At 42.6% G+C, this 21,178-nt stretch overlaps 1 protein-coding gene across 2 annotated transcripts in view; it reads left to right on the forward strand.

Moving 5' to 3' along the window:
• Positions 1-9,021: 9,021 nt before the first annotated feature.
• Positions 9,022-21,178, forward strand: part of DIS3L (DIS3 like exosome 3'-5' exoribonuclease) — a 34,744-nt gene continuing 22,587 nt past the window's right edge. For both annotated transcript variants that reach the window (XM_029237778.1, XM_029237779.1), the window contains exons 1-3: positions 9,022-9,710; positions 11,294-11,447; positions 20,004-20,132. In XM_029237778.1, the coding sequence (XP_029093611.1) occupies positions 9,572-9,710; positions 11,294-11,447; positions 20,004-20,132 (422 nt within the window). In that variant the 5' untranslated portion in view covers positions 9,022-9,571. The remainder of the gene's footprint in view (positions 9,711-11,293; positions 11,448-20,003; positions 20,133-21,178) is intronic.

Genomic DNA, 21,178 nt, shown 5'->3' on the forward strand with positions numbered 1-21,178 from the left:
CTTTGGAGGAAGCACGATCCTGACAGATTTCAGACTTCTGGTCTCAAGAACTGTGAAAGAGTAAATTTCTGTTTTGTCAATTTTGTGGTAATTTGTTGAGGCAGCCCTAGGAAAATAATACAACAATACATGAATAAATGGATGTAATTAATTCAAACAATACAGGATTATGTAAAGTAAAAAGGATGATAGTCTCTTACATGCCACACAAATCCCTCTCTGTTCCCCATGAGTAGTAACTGTTTGGTAATAACCTTTCTAGGCCTTTTCCTATGCATGTCACACACACACACCCACAGACACACACACACAGAGGCATATGCACATAAATATAATTATATGTCTTTTTTCAAATAAATGATAGCATGGTGTTCTGCTATTTGCTCTTTTTAAAATTCAATATTTCTGGGGGATATTTGCATGTCTGTACATAAAGATCTGCCTTATGCTTCAAAATGACTGCAGTATATTCTATGAACATAGCCTATGTCATTGTTTTCAGTGATTCTAAACTTAGTAACAATATTACAATGATAAACCAAAGTTGACTCTATTCACTTGGCTACAACTGAACTTATTTCCCCCCTTTTCAATCTACACATTAAATATAGATATATAGATATATATATAGAGAGAGAGTGTGTGTGTGAGAGAGAGAAAGAGAGAGATATTAGTACTGTTCACCAAATATTTCTGGCTGTCTTCTGCCCTTGGAATTGGGTGTGACCCAGTGACTTGCTTTGGCCAGTGATATGTGAGCAGAAGTCACTAGTGTCATTTCCAACTGGAATCTTTAAGAGTGTGTCCACAATTTGTCTCATTCTTCTTCCCCTGCAGAGCAATTGCAGAAGCACTAAAGGGAGCCTCCATCAGCCTAGCTCTCTTGGTAAGGATGACACAGAGTGGAGGGACAGGGAATTCCCTGGAGGTCAAGTGGTTAGGACTCCATGCTTTCACCGCCGAGGACGTGGGTTCCACCCCTGGTCAGGGAACTAAGATCCCACAAGCCTCATGGCGTGGCCAAAACAAACAAACATTTGACACCCCAGAGTGGAGGGACATATATTGTGAACAAGAAATAACCTTTGTTGTTTTAAATCACTGAGATTTGAGGGTTGTTTATTGCTGCAACACAACACAGCTAATCGTAACTGATTTTACATATATAATATATATGTGATATATACATTATATGTCATTGTACATATCATATTAGTTAAAATATATATACATTTATATATTTTATATATTCATATATATATATATATCCTACCCTTCTAAAATTGGAGAAAGCTTAAAACAAGTAGTTTGAAAGAGAAATGTGTGGTTTATTACAGCCCGCTCAGTATTAATCAACAATACAATTAACAATATACTTTTTACTTCCCGTTTAGTTATTTATCCTTTTTACATTTTCCCTAAGATGATGAACTTAATGCCAGTGGAAATGAAACACCATGCTATCAATATCAGGCTTCTCACACTGGCCATAAGTAAACAAATACGTTGTGTGGATATGTGGGTCCGTGGACTTGTTTTTTTAAATCTCTAAATGCCACTATGCTCTGCATCTATTAATGAGGCTGTAGGTTTCAGGTTATTTTCTTTGGTTTAATGTACATTTGAATTAACAGTGCTCTGCGGGCTCAAAGAACAGCCCTTCTCTCTTGCTTCTGGATGGGGGATTGGCAGGTGCTGTTTGCATTAGGGAGTGAGGAAGTGCTTTTCTCTGATCAAGTGATGCCTCAAGCTGATTAAAGAACGTTGTTTGTAGAACTGGAAGGGGATCAAAATGCCTTCAGTGCTCCAAGTCAGAAAAGACAAGGCCTTGAAGCCTAATATGGTGAATATAACAAGAGCCTTATGGTTTCAATGAAAGATGAAGAGCCAAGCCTTTTCTCTCCTGGGGAGAAGAATATTTTTTAATGATATCTCTTAAATTGTCAGATTTAATAGAAAAAAATTGAGAAGAAAACCCTCCTGCTTTTCCCCACCCAAACACTGCAATCAGAGAAGTTTCCTTAATCGTGGCTCTGACCCCATCACAATTCTACACGGAAGATGGGCTGCAAATACGGGCAGCCTCCCGCTTTCCTGGGCTTGATGACGGCAGTCAGTGACACGATGAATGACGCCTCTGATGATGACATTTTAAATTTAAAATTCAAATATTCAAAAATGCCAGGGTGACCTATCACCTGTCACAGTGGGATTTTAAGAGAGGATCTTAATCTGGGGCATACAGCATCACTCCTCTTAGTAGCAACTAAGGGGTAAAACAAAAGGAGACGGTTCTTACCCACCAGATGCCCTAGACACGCTGCCCGCTCCAAGTTGATCCTGTGTTAGCAAAAGGGGCTGGACTCTATGCAATGATTCCTCAGTGAATTCTGGGCCCAGCGTAAATCAGTGCTACTTGAAGATTAATAGAACGTGAGTTTGTATTGGGGGAGTTTTCTCCTCCTTAGCTTGAACTAACCAAGGCAGCATTATCTATCATTCATTTACTTTCATATAGCCTCTGAATTATTGGCTTGGTTCTCTCTTTTTTTTTTTAAGTCATTTATGCTGCTCTCAGATACTTAATAAATACCATCGTTTTAAATATAACTTATTGAGTTCAAATGTTTGTTATAAAGCATTATTATGGTAGTGCTATGGTCTGAATGAACAAAATTCATATGTTGCAATCCTAACCCCCAAAGGTGATAGCATTAGTAGGTGGGGCCTTTGGGAGTTGCTTGAGGTGGAGCCCTCATGAATGGAATTAGTGCCTTATAGAAGAGGCACCAGAGAGACTCCTAGCCCCTTCTGCCATATGAGGATTCAATAAGAAATCTGAAAGCCAGAAGAGGACCCTCACCCAACTATGTTGCCACTGTGATCTCCAACTTCCAGACTCCAGAACTGTGAGAAATAAATTTCTGTTTTTTATAGACTACCCAGTCTGTAGTATTTTGTTATAGCAGCCTGAACAGACTAATAAAGGTAGGCAGGATTCTAAGATGGTCTCAGGATTCCTGTGCCCCAGTGTACACACACCTTCCCCAGGTTACTCAGTTAAACACTGATCTAGGTGCTGCTGTGAAGGGATTCTGCAAATGCAATTAAATTCTCAAATCAGTTGACCTTAAAATAGAAGATTATCCTCAGTGGCCCTTAAAGGAACTGGGTTCTCCAGGTGAAAGAGATTTTGAAGTGTGAAAGGGCCTATGGAGGGGCCACATGGCAAGGAACTGTGGGTGGCCTCCTAACATCCAGCCCATCTTTAGAGCCCTGCCTAATATCCAGCAAGAGAAGAGGGGCCAGGGTCCTACAGCTGCAAGGAACTGAATTCTGCCAACAACTATGTGAGCTTGAAAGAAGACCCCAAGCTTTAGAAGGGAATCAGCCCAGCTGACACATTGATTTCAGTCTTGTGAGACCCTGAGCCAAGAACCTAATTCGGCCATGCCCCGGCTTCTGATTCCAGAAACTGAGGTAATGAATGAGTGTTTGAAGCTGCTAAGTTTATGGTAATTCATTATGCAGCAAAAGAAACCTAATATGAACAGAAATAGGCCTTGCTCTGGCCTAAAATGTAAAGAAAGTTAAGTATAATGTAATTTTAACTTTCGGCCCTCATTCTTCTTCCTTTAGAACAAGATAACAAATGTGTAGTTTAACATGCCTTTTGATTATTAAGTAACTAAATTTAAGGTTTAAAATCTAATACTTTGTTTATATTTATCCAAAACCTGGAGGATTTCCTAGAGGTTAGGATTATTATTAAGTACTCCTTATTCTCTTTTCCATTTTTTTTCACAACATTTCTACCATCATTATTAGGTTTTAGAATTCAAAGTTTATCATTGTAAGATATAAAATGGAATTCACTTTCCCAAATTCAAACATACGCAGTAACAAAACAGTAAAATAAACAGGAGAACTCCTTGTAATACATTCATCCAATGAAATAACTCTTCACCATGACTGGTATTTCACTGGTAATAATAATCCTACAAGATGAATGAAAACAATTTCATCAAATAACACCAATACAAAAAAATTAAAATGACAAATAGTAACGTTCCTATATTTGAATTATAAATGGCTATCCACATAACTGAATTTTCTTTTAGTCAGCTTCAAGACTTAAAGGATTTTCTTTTTCTTTTCTGTATTAATCATTGAAGCTTAGTTTCTAATTAATTTTGGAGCATCTGGATCTTTGAGCTCCTTGGATGAAGGTATTGTTTAATGCTAAGGTTATTTGCTGGTTTGTTTCTTGTCTCAAATAATTGGTTGCATTTTAATGGCAACATGTGAAAGGCCAAATTTCAACAGCTCAGATACCAGCGCAGAAGGTACTTTAGCTGAAGCACCCTCCCCGCAAACAAAAATCAATGAAACAGCGCCCCTTTGTGGTAGAAGGGCAAAATTATCGGTACGTTAACAGTACAGTAAAAATCTTGGCGAGATACAATTGGTAGGCACAAAATAATTTTCTCTTTTAAAAAATTAGAAAGAGTTAAGCAGAACATTTTAGAGTAATCATTGCAAAGTGGATTATGGGGATTCACAGGGTGTTTAGAGAGCCAAAAGGGAGTCATTGTATCTGCTGAGAAAAGTGAAAATCAAGGATTAACAGCCTTTAACAGATAGGAAATTAAATTATCCCTAACACAAGTAGCAGAGCAATCTCAGCAGCAGTTTGTCCTCCAATGACTCTTCCACTGAGATGGAGCACAAATGAAGGTAAGCTGATTCTTCAGCTAAATGGGATAATGTTACACATTTGCATGACCCTTTAGAGTCATTGACGCGTTAATACTGATACTCAGCAACATCTGTTTTGCCAGCTGTATTTTATAATTGAAATCACTAAGGCCCAGGGAAGTTAGGAAAGTAGTAGGGTCAATATTTGAAACCCATAGTTTCCAATTCCCTAAACTAAAATAACTGAGTTTATCCAATGGTCCGCTACGAAGAATGTACCCTATTCTGTACCTGGCTGTTTACCAGCTGAAAGGTGGCATGGCTGGGTCATCACTGCCTGGACTCTGTAACCAAACTGCTTGGGTTCCAAGTCTTGCTTGAGTGTGTGGCCTGGGGCAATTATTCAGTCCTCCTGTACTTTGGTCCCCTTGCCTGCAAAATGAAATTGGTAACAGTATTACAGCCCAGGCATTGTTTTGAGGATTAAATGAGAAAACACAGGAAAAGTGCTTAGAGCAGGGCCTGGCACCTAGTAAAAGCTTGATGCGGCATAGATTGACAAGCTCTTCAAAAAGTCGCCAACTTTGCCTTATATTTAAAGACTTCTAGGATGCATATCAGATATCAGCAGTGGTAAATTACTTGGGAGAAGTAGACTTTGCATGCAAGCAGAACTTCACCGTTTTTACTTGGCATCCTTCAGAATTGTTGGAATGTGTTGCAACAAGCAGGTTAACAAATAAAGACAGAATATTTCAAAGCCTGCTTCAGTAATCCCCTCTAGCCCTTGGAGCTCACTGTCCAGAATTCCTTTTATATACTTAACCTCCCTGCCCTCTTAGCTCTTTGTAAAGATGCCCCACCCTCTCTGGGCTAACCCTTGGATGAGTCCTTTTGATAATAATCCAGTGGGGTTGCTGATGTCTGCACTCCCAGGGCGCCTCTGCAAAAAAGGCAGGCGAACACTACAAACCCTGCAGCATAAACACGCTCGTGTTCAGCCTGAAGGAGACTGCAGTCAGGCACCAGGTAAACCAGACCACAATCAGAGATTTCTATCAGCAAGAGAGCACTACAAGCTGTCACAGCATTATGCTATCTGGGCACCAGGTTGTCCATCTGCGCTTGGATTGACAAGGAAAGGGAAAACTGCAAAGGAAGCAGGCCACCAAGCATCCTTCCCAGTGTGGCACTGAAATTTAGAACTGCTGGAGGATCCTGAAGCAGTTTCATCAGGACTTTTAATATCCAGTGAGGAGTTTTTAAACAAATAGGCAAGTCTTCGGCAAGTTCCTTAATCTCCTTTGTAAAGTGGGTGTGTATTCCTTAGGGTAACACAGCTGCTATAAGAAAAGTTTATTTCTCCCCTGCAAGAGACCCCTGTGGATGCTCCTGGGTAGGCAAGGCAGGGCTGTGCTCTGCACAGTTCTTCAGGGAACTATAAACAGTTCCCTGAAGAACTGCACAGTTGGTGCGAGGGGTCGGTGTGTGTGCTGTCTAACATGCAGGCTTCCAAGATCCCCTGGGCTTTGGCATCCATTCAGGAACAGGAAAGAGCAATATCCATGGGAGGTTTTTAAGGGTCAGGCCTGGAAAGGGTGCCATTCCATTCTGTGGCCACACCTATCTACGTGCAAGGGAGGCTGGGAAATGTGTTTCACCTGTGCCCAGAGGAAAAAAGGACATGGATTTGGTTAACAGAGAGCCAGTCTCTGCCACAAGAAATCACATGTAGACCAGCACTGTAAAAAGAGGTGAGACCAGAGTGGGCCGAGCTGGAGTCGTCATAGGTACAAGTGCTGAGGTGATGGTAGAGCCAACTGACTTAGGGCTAAGGGGTCTGAGTTAAGGACAGACAAGGAGTCACCAGTGCCGCTCACCAAAGGGTCTCAGCGCACTGCCTTCAAGCCAGGAGGGAGCATCTGCACTACGCAACACAGGCACCCCACCCCACACTTTTTCGACCTTGGATGTGTTTTCACGTGACTAGCTCTGGCCAATAGGCAGAAGCAACATGTTTCACTTCTGGACTGAGCTTTTAATTGCCGTCGTGGGCTGTCTCGAGGGCTCCCTTCCCTCTGCCAATGAACAGCAAACAGTGTTCCAGTGAGGACTGGCTCCATCAGCCTGGGCCCTGGAGAAAGAATACAGAATGGATCCTACAGGTACCCACGCAACATCTTGTTTTAAGTCACTGGTATTTTTGAAGTTGTATATTACTGCAGCATAACCTAGTTTATTCTGACTGATAGAGAAGCATATTTGTATCTACAAACGAATCAACAAAAAGGCATTCTTGTCCATTTTAGATCATCAGCTCGAAGAACTAAGGGAGCATGCTTTTGAGAACATACTTTGTCCATTATTGCTGCCATGCAAGCAGAAGAAGTGCTTGATGGGCCTTGGATTATTTTAAATACCGATAACATCAACTTTCAACAGGCCCCAGACATACTCTCGACCTTAAAAGATCATTAGTCCCAATTTAGAGAAAGTTTAAAGTTACGAAATGCTAAAGAGAGAGGTTAAGGACATATAATCAGAAGTAAAAGAAAAATGAAAATGGGAGAGCTTTGGAGGGAATCATGGGCAGCTGTTAGAAGCATTTTTATGTAGGGGTCAAATCCTGTTGCTTGTCTGTCCTCTGGGATCTCTAGAACTGACCTCCTGCACTGTTGGTTGCCTATGGGCCCTCCTAGTGCTCTGGTCTGTGGACCAGCACTGTAATGTTCACCTAACTTGTGAAATTCTATCTCAGATCTCACTCATATCGTCCCACACTGCAGATAACTTGACATTAAAATGCAGTGAGGGGAGTTCCCTGGTGCCCCAGTGGTTAAGAATCTGCCTGCCAGTGCAGGGGACACGGGTTCGATCCCTGGACCAGGAAGATCCCACATGCCACATAGCAACTAAGTCCGTGCTCCACAACTACTGAGCCTGCGCTCTACAGCCTGAGAGCCACAACTACTGAGCCCGTGTGCTGCAATTACTGAAGCCCACGCGCCTAGAGCCCAAGCTCCGCAACGAGAAGCCACCCAATGAGAAGCCCATGCACTGCAACAAAGAGTAGCCCCCTCTCGCCGCAATCAGAGAAAGCCCACACGCAGCAACGAAGACCCAATGCAGCCAAAAATAAATAAATATTTTTAAAAATGCAATGAGTGAGGGAACATGACTTTTTAATATGTTCCCCTAGAGTAAGTGATCAAACAGGATACTCTAGTTCTGCTCACTTTAGCATAACAGGAAGTGCCAATGTTCCCAGCCAGCTGGTTGAGCTTCCTTAACTATTGCTCAACAAGTTGACTAGAAACTCCTTGGATACAAGAGCTATATTTTATTCATCTGTGAATAGCATGGTAATTAGTGAAGAGCCTGTTTTGGATTCAGCCAGATTCTGTCTTGAATATTGATTCCATCATTTAATAACTGTGTAATCTTGGACACTTAACCTCTGTAATCCTGTTTCATCGTCTGTAAAATGGGGATAATAGTGCCTGACTCCACTGACTTGTTGTGGAAATTAAATGTGACACTTCTTTGTAAAGCTCCTGATGCAGCTCAAAAGTCTTTGTTGAGAGCTTGGCGGAACAGTGGCTTCCATCCAGCCAAGAGTATGATCTCAGAAGAGACTGTGTGTTAGTCTCTATCAAATTTAAAGGAAAATTCCTTTGCCAGAGGCTGCAAACGCCATCATGTTGAGGTTGAATAGATAATGTTTACCTCAGAGGAAGAGATTAGTTTCCATTTTATCTGCACTGTTTGAATTTTTATATGGATTAAAAATACAAGAAATTAAAAATAAATACAGCTTTTTAAAGGGGAAAAAATGTTGGGCTGGCAGGGTTGCTGGCTTATTTGCTGGCTCTTTTAGCTCTTTCAGTGATAGCAAGAGCAACAAACAGAACATACTAATAATTGTCTATATTAATACAAAACACTAATAATTATCCATATTAATAAGGCAGCCCCATTCCCATATGAACCTGAGGGTAGAAACAAAGTACAATAATCCTTCAGAGTTGCACCAAATCTTCACAAGACTTTAAACTAGCTTCCATGTACAGACGGTTCCGACTTCCCATGGTTCCACTTACAATTTTTGGACTTTGCCACGGTGTGAAAGTGATACCCACCTGGAATTTTTATCTTTTCCGGTCTAGCGTTACTCTTGCGTGATGCTGAGCAGGCGGGCAAGTCCCAGCTCCCAGACAGCACAGGGTAAACAACCGATACGCTTGCAACCATTCTGTTTTTCACTTTCAGCAGTGTTCAATAAATTACTTGAGATACTCAACACTGTCATAAAATAGGCTTTGTGTTAGATGATTCTGCCCAACTGTAGACCAATGTAAGTGTTCTGAGCAGGTTTAAGGTAGGCTGGGTTAAGCTGTGATGTTGGGTAGGTTAGCTGTGTTAAATAAATTTTCAACTTAGATGGGTTTATCAGGACGTAACCCCATCGTTAAGCGGAGGAAGACCTGTATTATGGTTGTCTCCCTTAAGTCTTTTGCGTGGTTTCCACCCCTCCCAGGCAATTCCACCCCCAGGCAATTGTAGGGAGGGGAGAAACTGAGGCGGGGTTGGGGGGAGACTGTGGGCCCAGCTGCAGCGCCCACACCGCCGGCCTCCTGCTGCTCGCAACCCCAGGACGCGGGCCGTTACGGCGGTTTCGGTGCGGAGCCCGGAGCGCTTAGGCCGCCGCCGGGAGGTCCCACCGGCCGGGAGCTCCGCGGAAACCAGGCCGAGGGGGCGGGCCCGAAGCCTCGGCCTCGCCTCCGCCCGCGCCGCGCTGCGCCCGCCGCTTCCCAGCCGCTTGCTCCGGGCGGCCTCGTGGGGCCCGGAGCTCTGCCCGGGGAGCGCCGCCAGCATGCTGCAGAAGCGGGAGAAGGTGCTGCTCCTGAGGACCTTCCAGGGCCGGACGCTGCGGATCGTGCGGGAGCACTACCTGCGGCCCAGCGTGCCCTGCAACAGCCCGCTCTGCCCGCAGCCCGCCGTCTGCCGCAACGGTCAGGGCAGGGGGTGGAGGCTGGGGAGGGTGGGCAGACGAGGACCGGCGGGAGCGGGGCGGCCCGGGCGGGATCGCCGGGGTCCGAGACCAGGCGGGCGTCAGGGCGGCGGCGCCGGGGTAGAGCGTCGGCCGTGAGGCGGAAGGGCGCGTCCCAGAGGCGGAGCGCGAGGCCGTGGTGGCGACGAGTCCGAGGCCCCCGGGCCTCCGCCGGCCTCCAGGCATCACCTCCGGCCCGGCTGCAGGTCGGGCGCGAGGGGCCGGCGGCTTCCGAGCCGCAGAGAGCTGGGCCACGGCTCCGCTGTCGCTCCACAGCGACTCCCGACTGCTCTGCCCAGGAAAACGGAAGGGCCGAGAGGCAGGCGCCCCCGCAGCGCAGAGGCCGCGGTTTGGGGCTTTCCGAGGGGCCTGTGGGCGCTGGAGCGTCCTGCCCCCAGGCTCGCCGCAGTGAAATCCGGTGGACCCGAGCTGTGGGCCCTGCAGTGCGAGCCGGGAACGCGGAGCTGACGCTCTGCCGCTCCTCGTTGTACATTTCTTTGCTTTGCTCCCTGCCAGCACCTAGGCCTCAGACATCCAGTGGAGAACCCTCTTGACTGTAGGATTTGTGGATCATCTGGGCCCTCATTGTACAGGAAGGTCATGGGGAAATTGGATTTGGGTCGGCTGCCCACTACACCTTCCTCCACTTGATTTCTGGGCTGCTGGGGTGGCCGAATTAACGATGGTTACTGGTTCTCTTCCCTATGGTGGGAGAGGAGCGTGGTGGTCCTTTTCAGCGAATATTTGGGATCCTCAGCTTACGGTTAAGGTGAACATTTCAATTACAGCTTGACTAACCAGCTCCGAGACGCGGGCTAGGTGGAAATGCCACCACCGCCCCTGCTTGCGCTGAGCATCTTTTCTAGTCAATTCAGTCTTTTTGGCCCTTGGAGACTTTTGAACACGTTCACAAGCTTGAGACACAACCGACTTGAAATGGCTGGGCATAAACAAGTGGTTAACGTGTATTTGGGGAGCCCCATTGGAATGTGAGTGTAGGTCAGTGGGTTAACAATATATAGTTAAGTTGTGCTGAAGATTTGGTTGTTTTTGTGTGTTTTTTTTTAATCCGTCATCTTTTACATTACTGGCAACACCATAAACCACGTTGAGCTTTTATTATCACAGCTTCAGAAAAATGAAGGTGCTGAATTTACCTGAACGTTGGGCCTCTACCAAAGTAGATTTGTCTTTTAAAAACTACACAGTGGGGCTTCCCTGGTGGCGCAGTGGTTGAGAGTCCGCCTGCCGATGCAGAGGACATGGGCTCGTGCCCCGGTCTGGGAAGATCCCACATGCCGTGGAGAGGCTGGGCCAGTGAGCCATGGCCGCTGAGCCTGCGCGTCCGGAGCCTGTGCTCCGCAACGGGAGAGGCCACAACAGTGAGAGGCCCGCGTACCGCAAAAAAACAAAACAAAACAAAAACTACACAATGTAGTTAAGATTGGAAGTTGTTCTGCACACTGGGGCACCGTGACATTGAAATCATATTAAACTAAGTTTGCAAACGTTGTCTAATCTCTTCTGTTTTGAATTATGCTTCAGATGGGAAACTCTTGTCTAGTGACGTGACTCATTACATGATCCCAGATTGGAAAGTCGTTCAAGATTACCTCGAGATCCTTGAGTTTCCTGAATTGAAGGGAATTATTTTCATGCAAACGGCTTGTCAAGCTGTGCAGCATCAAAGAGGCCGGAGGTATCTGTTTTGCATTATTTATTTTTTTATGGTGCAGATTTTTTTTTCCCCCTTTAGAAGAGGTTCCTTGTTGGAGAGAAAGGGGAGGAATTCATTATTTTCGTCGGAAAAGACTTTTTGAACTAATTTGGCATTCTTTTTGCCAGTGAGGAATGCAGTAACATTATTTTATATTTCTGCTTCAACACCTGGCCAAAAGGTCTAACTGCAGTGTCCCCACGATGTGGGTATTTAAGATTCTTGGCTTTTGGTTTGCATTTTTATAGTAGCAGAGCTATTGCCTATATCATGTTGAAGACTGCATGTTATTTAATCTTCTTATTTATAGATATATTGTTTCAGAAACTTACATTTTTTTCCCCTTGGGAAAAAGAAAGTATTTTAAAATTTGAGGCTCCTTTATTGTGGAGGCAAGTTGTACTTGTGGTGATTTATTCAATGAAACCAGAACTAACTTGTTTTATTTTTAGATTATTAGTATAACCACCAACCATAGGAACTGTATTTGCTAAACAAAGAATTTCTGATTGAAATCAGTCTAAAATGCTTGCCTTGTACCTAAATGAAGAACAGTTGTTCACCTTTTAAACAAATACTCTATAAATGGTTTTGCTTCCTTTACATTGGGAAAAGATCTGTGATTTGAACTTGAAGACTGTATGGAAACAGCATATTAGAATTGTATACCCAACCTCTTAACACCACAAGTTAAGCAGAAATTGTGTGTTTATTCTTTTTCAAATGTTGTGGTTTCTTCAGACCTTGGTAGTAAAAGATGAAGTGTGTTTATTTGTATATGAAAATGATAAGTTGTTCTTATTATATGCTCAGTTCAAAAAAATATGCATTAACTAGGTTGTGTGCAGGTTTTTCAGATAGAATATTTTTATATGAGCTTGAAGTTGATTTTGTTCAGACACAAAGATATAGATGTTTATACACATCCAGGTTTAAATGCTGTTCCAGGTGTCGTATTTCAATTTCTGCTACTAAAATCAATTTGTTGTTATCATGTGGGTTGCTAACACACTGCCGAGCCTTTTCAACTTGTTTTCTAAAATATTTTTAATACTAAGGATTGTTTTAAAAATCAATTCCTGGGGACATTCAAAAGCAAAGAATTGGAATTTAAATGTCTTTTTTCCTGAACATTTCAAAAGTAGTTAACTTGATGAAAAACGATTGGTTTTCCATTGCTTTACCGTGTCTCTGAATGCACTAAACGTGAAAACAAAAGCTGAGGAGTTATGGAACAGGCCCACAGGATAATACTCTGGTTTTGCCATTGGTGAGCACTTTTCGAGTTCCTAGTTCCAGGCCTTCTGGAGTACAAAAAGAAGTCTTGTTCCCTCCCTCAACAAACTTGTCTTGTTGGGATTAAATGCAAGAAGCAAGAAGGTAATTATGACATACCTTGGACGCAAGTAAGATAATTTAATGTGGACTATGTAAAGTGCAGAAGTAAACATGGGGTGTGGGGATTTAAAAAGCCCTTTGAAGGAAATAGATTTGAGACTGGTCTTAATGCAGGGAAATGAACATGATTGATGAAGAGGAACAAGAGGCAGGAAAAGGAATCAGCAAGTTGGGGACTTTGTGCTTTCTTTACCTGTTAAGCGACCAGCAGGTGTATTCAGGTTGAAACAGCTAAAGGACCACAATTACCTAAGCCCTGGAAAGTGTCATATATTAAAAGCTAACTTTAAAGTTGATGAGAGCCATTCAATATGTAAGATCCAGGAGATTTGCTTGATTAATTTGGCCTTCATAAGTATTAAGCATAAGTCATTTGAGTTTTTGTATTTAACCAAAGGTGGCCTAGCAGAGGCTCTCTGGTGCTTTGCTTCATTTAATGTTGGAAAACATTTTGTTTTTCAGTTCTTCCTCCGAGATTTTTGAGATGCTGGTAAATAATTCATTCTATTTTATATGCTTTTAGGAATATTATTGCTTAGGAAAGGTTTGTCAGGTGAAAATACCTAGTCTGGTCTAGTGTCTGGTAGAAGGATGCCTTGCTTTCTCCTTTTGACCCCCTCCTGAATGCCTTCTGTATAGCTTGAATCTCAGTTTCTTAGTACATAACATAAGACTGGAATCAAAATATTACAATTGGAGAGGACCTAAGAGGTCAACGTGATCCCCATCCTACATCAGTGTTACTCAACATGAGTAATGTAGTCGACTTTGTTTCTAAAAGAAAAAAATTCTCATGGATACCCAGTGTTAATGTAAATTAATTTATTGTATTGTTACTTAAATATGTTTCAACATAAATCTAGGCACAGATCCTCATACCTAAATACTTAATGCAACCCTAAACCCAAATCAGACCTTCAAACTAAACAAGGCTACAAATGAATATTAATTTAATGTGACCAGTGACATTATTTTACTGACATGAAATCACCAGAGTTGGGTTTAATACTAGAAAGACACAGCCTCTATGGCTACAGGCATAAGCTCTATATTTAATATGATTTTGTAGTTTGATTTCAATAATATCAATGCAGAAAAATGTCCTCATAAGTATATTATACAAAACAGTATGAAAAATGTCAAGTTTTTGATCAGGATAATCACACATTCTGCTATCTAACAATCCTCAAGTGCTTATTTACTGAGGGCTCGTGTGATATCCCTGTAAGGGTGACCTGTCCACTGCCTTCAATCATGTGTTCAGGTGTTCATCTGTGTATCTACAAATATTTATTGAGAGGCTCTATGTGCCAGAAACTGTGCTAGCACTGAGCATACAGTGGTGAGCAAAGGCAGACACGCTCTTGAGGGGGAGACCGGCAGTAATCGATAACCAGAGAAACAGATGGAGAAGTGAGCTGTGACAGGCGCGCTGAGGGAGGGGTGCTGGGCTCAGGAGAGCCCAGACTAGGCAGGGAGGAAAGGCTTTCCTGAGTGAGGTGCGTGTGCTGAGCTCTAAGGGATGAGTGTGAGGAAACCAGGCAAAGGAAGGAGAAAAGCTTTCCAGGCGAGGAAACTGCTGTGCAAGGCCATGGGGAGAGAGAACGTGGAGAATGAGGGAGGAGAGAGCCCTGGATTGGACTAAGGTAGGCCCCCATGGGCCTCGGGGATGTGGTGAAGCGTTTTAAGTAGGGGGATAACATGATCAGATTCCTGTTTTTAAAGGATTACTAGGCTAGTGGAGAAGAGGCTTGGAGAAAAGAAGAGGAGGCACTTGCTTTACTTCACATGAGAGATGTTGGTAGCTTAGAGATGGAGAGAGAAATAGACATTTCTAAAAGCTGTTTAGTAGGTAAGATCCATAGAACTTCCTAAGTATATAACAAAGCGAGTTGAAAATATGTCCACACAAAAAGTTGTGTGTGAATGTTTGTTCATAACAGCTCTATTCATAATAGCCAAAAATGGAAACAACCCAAATGTCCATCAACTGATAATGGTTACACAAAATGTGGTTTAACCATACAATGAAATATTACTCAGCCATAACAAGGAATGAAGTACTGATACACGCTACAACATGGATGAACCTTGAAATTATTATGCTAAGTGAAAGAATCCAGCCCCCCCCCACACACACAAAAATCATATATTGTATGATTCTGTGTATATGAAATGCCCAGAATAGGTAAATCCAAGAGACAGAAAGTAGGTTAGTGGTTGCCAGGGGCTAAGGGTCAGAGGGAATGGGGGGTGACTGCTTAATGGGTATAAGTTTCTTTTGGGGGCTGACAAAAGCGGAGTTAGATAGTAGTGATGGTTGCATAATGCTGTGACTACACTAAAAACCATTGAATTCTGCATCTTAAAAGGGTGAATTTTTTGGTATGAATCATATCTCAATAAAGCTGTTTTTTTAAAAAAATTTTTATTTATTTATTTATATTGGCTGCTTGGGGTCTTAGTTGTGGCTGTGAACTCTTAGTTGGGACATGCATGTGGGATCTAGTTCCCTGGCCAGGGATCGAACCCAGGCCCCCTGCATTGGGAGTGCAGAGTCTTACCCACTGGACCACCAGGGAATCCCCACTGTTTTTTTTGTTTTTTTGTTTTTTAATCTATAGGACTTAGTAATGGATTTAGGTAAGTGAGATAAAGGAGAAGGTGGTGTCAAGGATGACACTAAGGTTTCTGGCTTATGTAACTGGATAAAGAGGAGGAACACTGGAGAAGGTGGGGGGTGGGAGGTCATGAGTTTGAGGTGTCTTGAGGCTTCCAAGAGGGCAGACACTGACACCAAATGGCATTGCAGCCTGAAGCCTGGTCCAAAATATACTCCATTAAAAATGTTTTAAGAATATCACCTAATATAAATGGAAATAGAAACTTCTGAAATTCTTGGAGAAAACTCAAGGACCTCTGAATTTAAGTCTAGGAGACCCTACCTGGGTTCTGCAAAAACTGAAGGAATGCAACATTGAGTACAGGACTCACTTCCTTGTACCTCTCGCCACTGGTTGTGGGACACCCACTTCTAATCCCCAGAGACTGTAGTCAGCAGGGGGAAGGGATGTTGCATCTGAAGGTAAGATCACCATTGAATAAAAATAGTAAAAAAAAAAAAAAAAAAATCAATCTAGAGAAGGTAAGTTTTGCTGTCCCCCTAAGAAATTGTCTGAAATGTTTAGATAATGGAGATTTCGAAAACACTTTAGCCAGACCAGGGAAACTAGGGTTTTTCTGTAAGCCTGGAATTTTTTAAACTTCAGATAATTTTATTGTACTTGACTATCTGGAACTGTTGTCCTGTCATTCAGGCCAGACTTTTTCAAGGCACCACGACGTTCTTTGCTGGCTCCATGCAGAATACTCATATATCTAATTCCATCATATGCACCACCAACCCTAACTAGCAAAAACTACGACTGTGTTGTATGGATGCACTATTGAATTATAGCCGTAAGCCCACATGCCTACAAGACAACCCGACTGTCACACTCAGAGTGATTCACTGTTTGTTTCCTGCTTTCCCCATTAATATTCTTGTGCCATTTGTTCATTCGTTTTATCTGGCTGATAGGTAGCTGACAAATGGAAGCACACACTAAAAGTCTAAGGAAAATACATGGGAGTGAAACTTAAAACTGAGAAAATTCTTTTTGTTAAGTGATATGTTTTTCTAAACATTGGCAAGGATTGTCATTACTTTCATGTGGTGGTAAAGCCCCCGGGTCTGGCTTGTGGAGCATCAGTATTCGGAGAGGACAGGATTCGAGAAGCCCCAGGTTTAAAGTACGGGTGTGCTGACCAATGCAGTGATGTATGTGAAGCCTAGCAAAAGAGTAACCGGGCTCTGAAAATATCAGTTTGTCCCAAGACATTTTTATCTTGTATTTGGATCACTGTTGTCACAAAGGGTTGTGAGTTCATGGATTCATTTGGAAAATAGTTATTGAGCGACTGCCGTGGGTTAAGTACTAGAGATACAAGGAGGAAGCCTACTGTCTGCTTTCTTGAGCTTTCTGTCCCCTCTCTCTCCTCCTTTGGGCCCTTTGTCTACCTAACTCTTACCCATCCTTCAGGTCTGTTGCCTCCTCCTGGGTGCCTCCCTCATCCCTCCCATGTTCCTGTCACACCTTGCACTTTTCCTTTCGTGGCACTCATCCCGCTGAAATGGGTGGTTCTATTTTTTTGTTTGTTTTATTTTGTTATGACAATTAGTATAGCTATTTTTTTAAATTGTGGTAAAATATATATAACATAAAATGTACCATGTTAACCATATCTAAGTGTACAATTTGATGGCATTGAGTACATTGACACTGTTGTGCAACCCATCTCCGGAACTTTTTCCATCTTCCCAAACTGAAACTCTACACCCATTAAACACTCATTCCCCATTTCCCCCTCCCCCAGACCCCTGGCAACCACTGTCCTACTTTCTATCTCCAGGTATTTAGCTACTCAAAGAAACTCCTATGAGTGGACTCATACAATACTTGTTCTTCTGTGACTGACTAGCTTATTTCACTCAGCATAATGTCTTCAGTGTTCATCCGTGTTGAGGATATGTCAGAACCTCCCTTTTAAGGCTGAATAATATTCCACGGTATGTATATACCACATTTTGTTTATCCATCCATTGCCCGACAGACACTTGGACTGCTTCCACCTTTTAGCTAATATGAATAATGTTGCTCTGAACATGGGTGTACAAATCTCTCTTTGAAACCCTCCTTTCAGTTCTTCGGGGCCTATACCCAGAAGTGGATTGCTGGATCATATGGTAGTTCTACTTTTGACTTTTTTTGAGGGATGGATGGTTGAGTTGCATTCACCGTGAGCAGGACCACGCAGACGAAGGGCAGCATCGGGAATGTCTAGGTGTGTCCCCTGAGGGCACTCAGTGGAGCACAGAGGAGGAAGTTTGTAAACAAATACCTGCCCTGGGTTCAGGTGCTTTATTAGGGGTGTGGATAAAGGGAGCAAAAAGTGGAAAAGATCAGGAAAAATAGTCAATATTTTTTCAGTGTTTTCTCTGAAATAATAAATTTCAGATGTTTATAATAAATTTCAGATTCTTCTAGAATCTTTTATTGCTTAACCAAAAAAGTGCTCATTTAAAAAAATTCATGCATGACAGAAATGCGTAAAGCAGAAAGTGAAAGTCCTTGCCTTTCCCTCCTGCAGGGACGACCCTGTCACGGTGATGGAGACTCTTGTATGCATATTCTAAGAGGTTTTGAAAAATGATTTTAAGTGTATCTTTGTGAAAGTGGGAAAATTACAAACTTAATGTGTTCTAGGCGCTTCTGCGGGTGGGGAGGTAGCTTTTGTTTACACAAGTGGAATTCTGTTAAGGAAAGCTGCCATTCACAGAAATGAAACTGAATCCCTTTGTTTATTAGGACATTTTGTAAGTTGTAGTTACTTGATGATTCTTTTTAAGGTGGCTCAAAATTAGAATGACTAAGAAAGTAAAATCAGTGTTTCTTGTTTTCTGATGAAGTGTTGAGACGACGCAGATACTGGTAGTTGGCATTTATTTAGAGGGGATAAGTTAGAGAGTTCTGCGTTTGCTTTAATGAAAAGACTCATTTTTAAAAATCCGTGGTGGCAGGCTGGAGGTGGGAATGGAAGGGCACAAATGTTATTATGTTAAATGCCAGTTATCTACCTTGGATAATTTATATGTTAATTTAACATCTGGTTTAATATCAATCCATTTTTAAATAAACAATTGACTTCCTTTAAGATAATTGTGAATATTATGTATTTCACATTATCTAGACAATTGAAAAGCACCTTCTTAGAAACTGACCCATATGAGACTTCATATTTTATTTTCTTTGGCTAAGATTATTGGAAAGATCTCCTGATGGGTTCTGAAAAACCTAGGGGCAGGACAGGAATAAAGATGCAGACATAGAGAATGGACTTGAGGACACAGGGACGGGGAAGGGTAAGCTGGGACGAAGTGAGAGAGTGGCATGGACATATATACACTACCAAACGTAAAACAGATAGCTAGTGGGAAGCAGCCGCATAGCACAGGGAGATCAGCTCGGTGCTTTGTGACCATCTAGAGGGGTGGGATAGGGAGGGTGGGAGGGAGACCCAAGAGGGAGGAGATGTGGGGATATATGTATATGTATAGCTGATTCACTTTGTTATAAAGCAGAAACTAACACACCATTGAAAAGCAATTATATTCCATTAAAGATGTTAAAAAAAAATTGAACATCTCTCTTCCATTGTACAAGGGATTAGAAAAATTGTATGTCCTAGTTTGATAGAGCTACCTGTTCACACTGTGTGTTAAATATAATTATTTTAAAACATAAAAAAAAAAAAGTCTCGTGATGGGGAAAAACCTTAAAACTTTCTCTTAGTTGTCTGATAGATGAAGCTACCCTTCATTCGTTTAAACGATGTGGCTGCATCAATAAAGTTCACAGATAAATTCCCAAACTTACCTTACATGTTCTTTTCTAGGGCTGCCAGCAAAAAGTAAAACATTAATGTCTAATACCATTTACAGAACAAAGTGAGTTACAAAAATAAAGCACTAGGGCTTTTCTGGTGACACAGTGGTTGAGAGTCCGCCTGCCGGTGCAGGGGACACGGGTTCGTGCCCCGGTCCAGGAAGGTCCCACATGCCGCGGAGTGGCTGGGCCCGTGAGCCATGGCCGCTGAGCCTGCGCGTCCGGAGCCTGTGCTCCGCAACGGGAGAGGCCACAACAGTGAGAGGCCCGCGTACAGCAAAAAAATAAAAAAAAAATAAAGCACTGAACTCTGCTTGCCTCATTGTCCTTTGTGAGCCTTTGATGAAGGGGCTGTGTGGGGCAGGGTTGTATAATTACATAATAAATAGCCAGAAAGGGAGAGGGGAGTAGAGGAGTTTAACCGATCCACAAACTAATTAACGAGGCCCTGCTCCAGCACATTCTAGCAGGCAAAATGGAGAAACAGCAGCCCAAGAGCGCAGCACACATTAAGGCCAATGTAAATAAGTGTTTCTCAGGTTTTAAACAATCAATCTTTCGCTCTAAAATACCTCATCTTTTCTGAACCTTAGCAAGAGGTGGCAGGAGATGAGTACCTGCTAGATTAGATTTACTTTTCTCCTCTGTGTCACAGACAGTATAACAAATTGCGAAATCTCCTGAAGGATGCGCGTCATGATTGTGTTCTCTTCGCTAATGAATTCCAGCAGTCCTGCTATCTCCCTCGGGAAAGAGGGGAGTCCATGGAGAAGTGGCAGAGCAGGTATGGCCCTGAATAGCTGGGTTTTCACACGATCATCTTCTTTAATTTCTTTATCATTGGTTATTTGGGAGTTGATCTAAACAGTATGGCAGAACAAACCAACAATTTTTCTGGAACCGTGATTAATACTGAAATGCTTAATGTGTCAATATTCTAGATATGTCATTTGAATACATATATTTTAGAAATTGTAATTAAGGAGCTATAGGTGCCCAGAGTAAGTTTGCCCCAGACCTCTAAAGGCTAGTAGGATCATTCATTCCAGTGACCCAAAAGTCATACATAGCTTTAATGCTGTGTGAGTGCGCGCGTGCGTGCGTGCGTGTGTGTGTGTGTGTGTGTGTATGTGAGAGAGAGAGAAAGAGAGAGCGGCAGGGACACGTCCTACTTTTAAGCTAAAGTCATCTCACTTTTTCTGGTATAGGTTGCTTTAATATCCCAACCAGTCTTATTAAACTGAAACGGGTAGGTTAATTCTAGTAAAGCTGTTTTAGGAAGTGCGGTGTCCTAATTGAGATCCACCTAAAAGCAGAACCTGAAGCAAGGATTTTGGAGGTGAGTTGTTTATGTGAGAAGCAATTCCCAGAAGCAGGAGTGGGGAGAGTGACCCAGAGAAGGAGGGAAAGCAGTAAAGGATGTATTACTGCTGAGGGAAACTGAGGCTCAGTCCTCTGGGAACCTCTAAGAAACCATGTAGAGTGTGCCTCAGAAGTCACCTCCAAGGGTGGAGGCGAGGGCATTTAGTTAGTTACCCCTTTAGCTGAGGGCCATTCCCCAGGGGTGTTAACTCCAGTCAGTGGGCCATTGATGAGGGATGGAACTGCCACCCAGCTGCAGCTAAAGTCAGAGGTGGGCTTAGGGTACAGGTGCGAGGCACCCATAGCCTCTGCTTCAGTCTTCTGTAGAAGGCAGAAGAGACCTTAAGCTTTAAAATAGCTTATCCATACAAAACATTTACACCATTTTCTTCCTTATAATTCTTTATCTGTATAGCCATTAAATATTTAAATTCTCTAAAGCAAAATAAGCACTGATATATATTGAGT

Source organism: Monodon monoceros, unplaced genomic scaffold (assembly GCF_005190385.1).
Source record: "Monodon monoceros isolate NGI ecotype Baffin Bay Population unplaced genomic scaffold, NGI_Narwhal_1 Super_Scaffold_21, whole genome shotgun sequence".
In the NCBI taxonomy this organism is placed as follows: Eukaryota; Metazoa; Chordata; class Mammalia; order Artiodactyla; family Monodontidae; genus Monodon; species Monodon monoceros.